The 2286-nt window shown below is 36.5% G+C and overlaps 1 protein-coding gene across 1 annotated transcript; it reads left to right on the forward strand.

Moving 5' to 3' along the window:
* On the forward strand, nt 1-465 carry LOC138347990 (uncharacterized). Its single transcript, XM_069296596.1, has one exon. The coding sequence runs from the start codon at nt 1-3 to the stop codon at nt 463-465; it is 465 nt and encodes a 154-aa protein (XP_069152697.1).
* The last annotated feature ends 1821 nt before the right edge of the window (nt 466-2286 follow it).

Genomic DNA, 2286 nt, shown 5'->3' on the forward strand with positions numbered 1-2286 from the left:
ATGACTGCTCCACTTAATCTAGAAGAAGGTCAATCTTCAACCATACCTCCTCGTTTCAATGGACATTTCTACAGTTGGTGGAAAGTTAGAATGCATGATTTCCTCATGGCTGAAGACAGTGAGCTATGGGATATCGTACTGGATGGACTGTTTATTCCAATCATAGAAGAAAAGGATGGAGAGAAAACTAGGCTTGTTCCAAAGCCTAGACAAAAATATGATGAAGCTGATAGGAAGAAGATAGAAAAGGTCTATAAGGAAAAAACTCTTCTTCTCTGTGGGATAGGGCCTGATGAGTTCAATCGTGTCTCAGTCTGTGAGTCTGCAAAGGAAATCTGGGATTGTTTAAAAATTGCTCATGAAGGAACTGAACAAGTCAAAGAATCAAAGATTGATATGCTCACCTCTTTGTATGAAAACTTCAAGATGAAAGAAGGAGAAACCATTCATGAGATGTTTACATAATTGTCCTCTATTACCAATGAGTTGAGAAGTCTTGGGGAACCTATCAATATGAGAAAGCAAGTCATGAAAGTGTTTCGAATTCTTCCAAAGTCCTGGGAAAGCAAGGTTGATGCTATCACTGAAGCTAAAGATGTGAAGGTGCTGACAATGGATGATCTCATTGGAAATCTGAAGACTCATGAGATGAATCAAAATCATGATTTGTCAAAGAAGGAATTCAAAAAGGATAAGTCCTTGATGCTGAAATACAAATCTGATGAAGACTCCAGTGATGATGATATGGCTTATCTTATCAATAGATTTCAAAAAATTGTGAAAAAGAACAAAGGTTTTAGAAGATGAACAAATGGTCCTCGAACTGCTACTCAAAATGATACTTGCTACAAGTGTGGAAAAGTTGGGCACTTTATTATAGAGTGTACCTTACTCAAAACTGAAAATAAGGAATATCAAAAACTAAGAAGTGAAAAAGAGAAGAGAAGGGACCTGGTACTCAGTAAAAATGATCGCAAAGCTGCTGCTGAGTATGTGGTCAAAAAGGCTCTTGCTGCATGGGGAGACTCTTCAAGTAACTCAGAAGATCCTGATGAACCAAATGACGTCTCTATGGTGGTGGTTCATGAAGAGGAAACATATTCAATGAAATGTTTGCTTTCATAGCTCATACAGAAAATGAAGAAGAGGATAACAAGGTAATTCTTCTTGATATGAAACATGATCTGAATAATTATTCTCTTAAAAAATTGAGAACATTAGCAAATGTCATGATTGATTCAGTAATTGAGTTGACCTCTGAAATAGACATTATGAATGCTTAACTCGACAGTTTAACTGAAAAGAAGGTTAAATTGGAGGAGAAAATGTTGAAAATGGAAGATAAAATGATGTCTCTAGAGTCAAACAACACTGAACTTAAAAAACAGTTGACTCAGATAAATGAAGAAGCTGAAAAGCTAAATGGAAGGTCAAATGGTTTACAAGTTGAAACTGAAGAAAAACTGAAAACCACGAGAAAAATCTGGGATTGGCTGTGGAGAAGAGCAACAACTTAGAAAAGGAAATTGTCAAACTTAAGGAAGAACTTGAAAAATCCCTTAAGTGGACAAAATCCTCTAAGTTGCTGTCAAATGCAACAAATCAGAGTAATTTTAATAAAAAAGGTCTAGAAAGTTTGAATATCACTCCTCCCTTTAATCCTCACAGTAAGTATGTGTTTGTGTTTGACAATCTACTTTGTCTTCATTGTGGTAAAAATGGGCATCTAAAGGGAGAGTGTACTGGATGGACACAATCTCATGAAAGACTCTCTAATTATACTGAAAGGCAAAGAGTATCAAAAGAGAGACCTGGTCCTCCAAAACATGTTTCAACTGATAGATTTTCAAAGAAAAAATTTGTTTCTGCTCCAAAGTCCTTTGTTAGAAAGATTCAAAAACTACCCTATTGGACTAGATACAATCTGATCACTCCCTTGTCTGCTTTCTGGGAACTCAATTTGAAATGGGTTCTCAAGCTTAACAAGTGATTCTTGTTGCAGGTGAGTGAGAGGAGCAGCAGTCAATGTTGGTATATGGACAGTGGATGCTCTAAACATATGACTGGTGACATCAAAAAATTTCTCTCACTCAAGACATTTCAGGGAGGAGGTGTCTCTTTTGGTGATGGAAAGAAGGGGTACATTTTGGGAGTTGGTAAAGTGGGAAAGTCTCTTGAAGAATCAATTGACAATGTGTATCATGTTGATGGGTTGAAGTACAGTCTTTTGAGTGTATCTCAAATTTGTGCCAAGGGAAATGAAGTTAAGTTTACTTCTGAGAAGTG

Source organism: Solanum lycopersicum, chromosome 4 (assembly GCF_036512215.1).
Source record: "Solanum lycopersicum chromosome 4, SLM_r2.1".
Classification (NCBI taxonomy): domain Eukaryota; kingdom Viridiplantae; phylum Streptophyta; class Magnoliopsida; order Solanales; family Solanaceae; genus Solanum; species Solanum lycopersicum.